The following is a 2334-nucleotide window of genomic DNA, read 5'->3' on the forward strand; positions in this document are numbered from 1 at the left end:
ATCGAGAACTCCAGAAAGCCTTCGGAATCGGGAACGATAATGTTTTGCTAAAAATACAGTTTACGCTCTGGTACCAATCTGGTCTTACGCTGCCATCCCAAACCAAGTCAGCTGAACTGATGGAGTGCTCAAGACATGCTTAAGTCTACCCCAGTCGGATTGCTTGTGGTTATAATGAGTATAAACTGAGGTAGCAGAAAGGGAAACGGGTAAACGGAGTCCAGTCATCCTTACGCCGAGGTAAATACAGTACACAGTTTCTACCAGAATCTTCTCTTCTGGGATTGTTGCTTTACATAGAGAGGCGTTTAGTGATTCTGAATGAAATGAACGATGCGAAGGGTCTTTCACCTCTGCGCTGCCTTGGCTCTCAGAACACCGAAAGGCCAGAGAGGGGAGAGGATAGACGAACAATGTTCCGAAGAGATCTGCCTTCGACTTGCAAAATATTGCAAACTTCTGTCTGGCCTCCGCTGGACTCTGACACTGGAGCTGAACACAGTTTGCAAGGAGCAAACATAAACGACCAGACACCGGCTCAGACTTATAAACTCCCAAAGCTCTCGAACACTCGGCTTTTTCTATCTGCTGGGAAGTCTGAAACACGACGATGCTCACACCCATAACTATATATTTTCATGGGTGTTATATATGATTCTCTCGGGGTAGCGCAGGTATAAATTTAATGACTCATTTTGTAATGACTGTCTCGCGCTCGGAGCCGTGGTGCATACTATTTCTATCGTTATGAGTTGGTGTGAGTGAATCTGTACATATCCAGGATGGACCGTTGTACAGAAATAAAGACTAAAGAGAGTGAACATCCGTGTAGATACCTCTCTCCGATCATAGAGATGAAATAACAAGCAGATGGTGACCTCTCCTTGGCTTTGGGTCGTCTTGCTCTCCAGGAGCCCCAGGAGGTGGTCAAATTTTGGAGAGATTCCCTCCTCAAGGTATCCCACCGGGATCCAAAACACTGTCTCCGCCTGTAAAGCGGGTTGTCCTTATACCTGAACCACCAAAATAACGGATTTCATAACAGAGTCCCTGCTGTCTGCGACGTCCATCTATCAACTTTCTCTACTGATATTTCTGTGTACAAATCTGTTATGAATCCGTTATGTTTGGTGTTTCAGGTATAAGGACAACCCGTTTACAGTGGGAGACAGTTTTGGATCCCGGTGGGATACCGAGGGAGGGACCGCCTCCTTTACCACCTCCTGGGCTCTGGAGAAAGAGGACCCCAAAGAGGAGGTCACCATCTCTAGTATTCAGCCAATCGGAGAGAGGTATCTACACGGATGTTCACTCTCTTTAGTCTTTATTCCTTAAAGGTTATACAGATTCACTCCCACTAGATGTTGCACCACGGCCCACCAGACTCCATTTACAAAATGAGTCATTTTACCTCGCAGATAATCATAAAACACAAAATAAAGTGGTGGTGCTCTCGTGTTTCAGACTTCCCAGCAGAAGAAAAGCCGAGGTTTCAGCTCCAGTGTCAGAGTCCAGCGAGGCCAGACAGAAGTTTGCAAATGCGAAGGCGATCTCTTCGGACATGTTCTTCGGCCGGGAGAGCAGCGCAGAGGTGAGAAACCTCATCTTCATTTCACTTCAGATCACTAAACTCTCTATTTAAAGCAACAATCCCAGAGAGAGATTCTGTGTAAAACTGTGTACTGTTATTATCCTGATGTTGACTTTAGTTTCTTCTTTCAGTATGATGCAAAGACAAGACTGGAGAACATGTCTGGAAGCACCTCCATCAGTTCAGCTGACTTGTTTGGGGATGGCAGTGACAATAAAGGTAAACTGTAGTTTTTAGCAAACATTACTCCATTAGGGTTGGCTGATATGTTTCCCCAGATTACATCTTTCTGCATTGATTTGTTTCATACATTCTGTATCAAACAGTCTTTTTATAAACAGTTTATATAGAGCTAGAATAGAAACAGACCTTATATTGTGTATGGCGTTGATTGAAATGTGTCCCACTTCCTGTCCTCCTCTCAGGACGGGCATCAGGCTTCGACGGCGTGCTCCCCTCCGGCCCGGACATCGCACAGTTCAAACAAGGAGTGAAGACCGTAGCGGGCAAGATGGCTGTCCTCGCCAACGGCGTGATGAATACAATCCAGGTGAGACATCTGTCATCCTCACGCCAACATCTGGATATCTTCATCCGCCTGTGCACAAATGTTTGCTCATTTTTCTGCTTTCTTCCAGGATCGCTACGGCGCCTACTGATCAGCCCCGAGAGCGGAGCACCAACCTGTGGGAAGACATACTAACTAACGCCTGTGTAGAGCCAACCAGCCTCCTCACTGACAC

General features: G+C 46.2%; 1 protein-coding gene across 1 annotated transcript in view; it reads left to right on the plus strand.

Annotated features, from left to right (window-relative positions):
• The window catches only part of arfgap2 (ADP-ribosylation factor GTPase activating protein 2), a gene marked incomplete at its 3' end in the record, with an annotated part of 11963 nt that extends 9629 nt beyond the window's left edge, over window positions 1-2334 (plus strand). Inside the window, 5 exon segments of the mRNA XM_035651976.1 lie at window positions 1140-1292; window positions 1465-1591; window positions 1723-1810; window positions 2017-2141; window positions 2230-2334. Coding sequence (XP_035507869.1) covers window positions 1140-1292; window positions 1465-1591; window positions 1723-1810; window positions 2017-2141; window positions 2230-2250 — 514 coding nt within the window.

This window comes from Morone saxatilis, unplaced genomic scaffold (assembly GCF_004916995.1).
Source record: "Morone saxatilis isolate NCDOM2014 unplaced genomic scaffold, NCSU_SB_2.0 Contig11, whole genome shotgun sequence".
Lineage (NCBI taxonomy): Eukaryota > Metazoa > Chordata > Actinopteri > Moronidae > Morone > Morone saxatilis.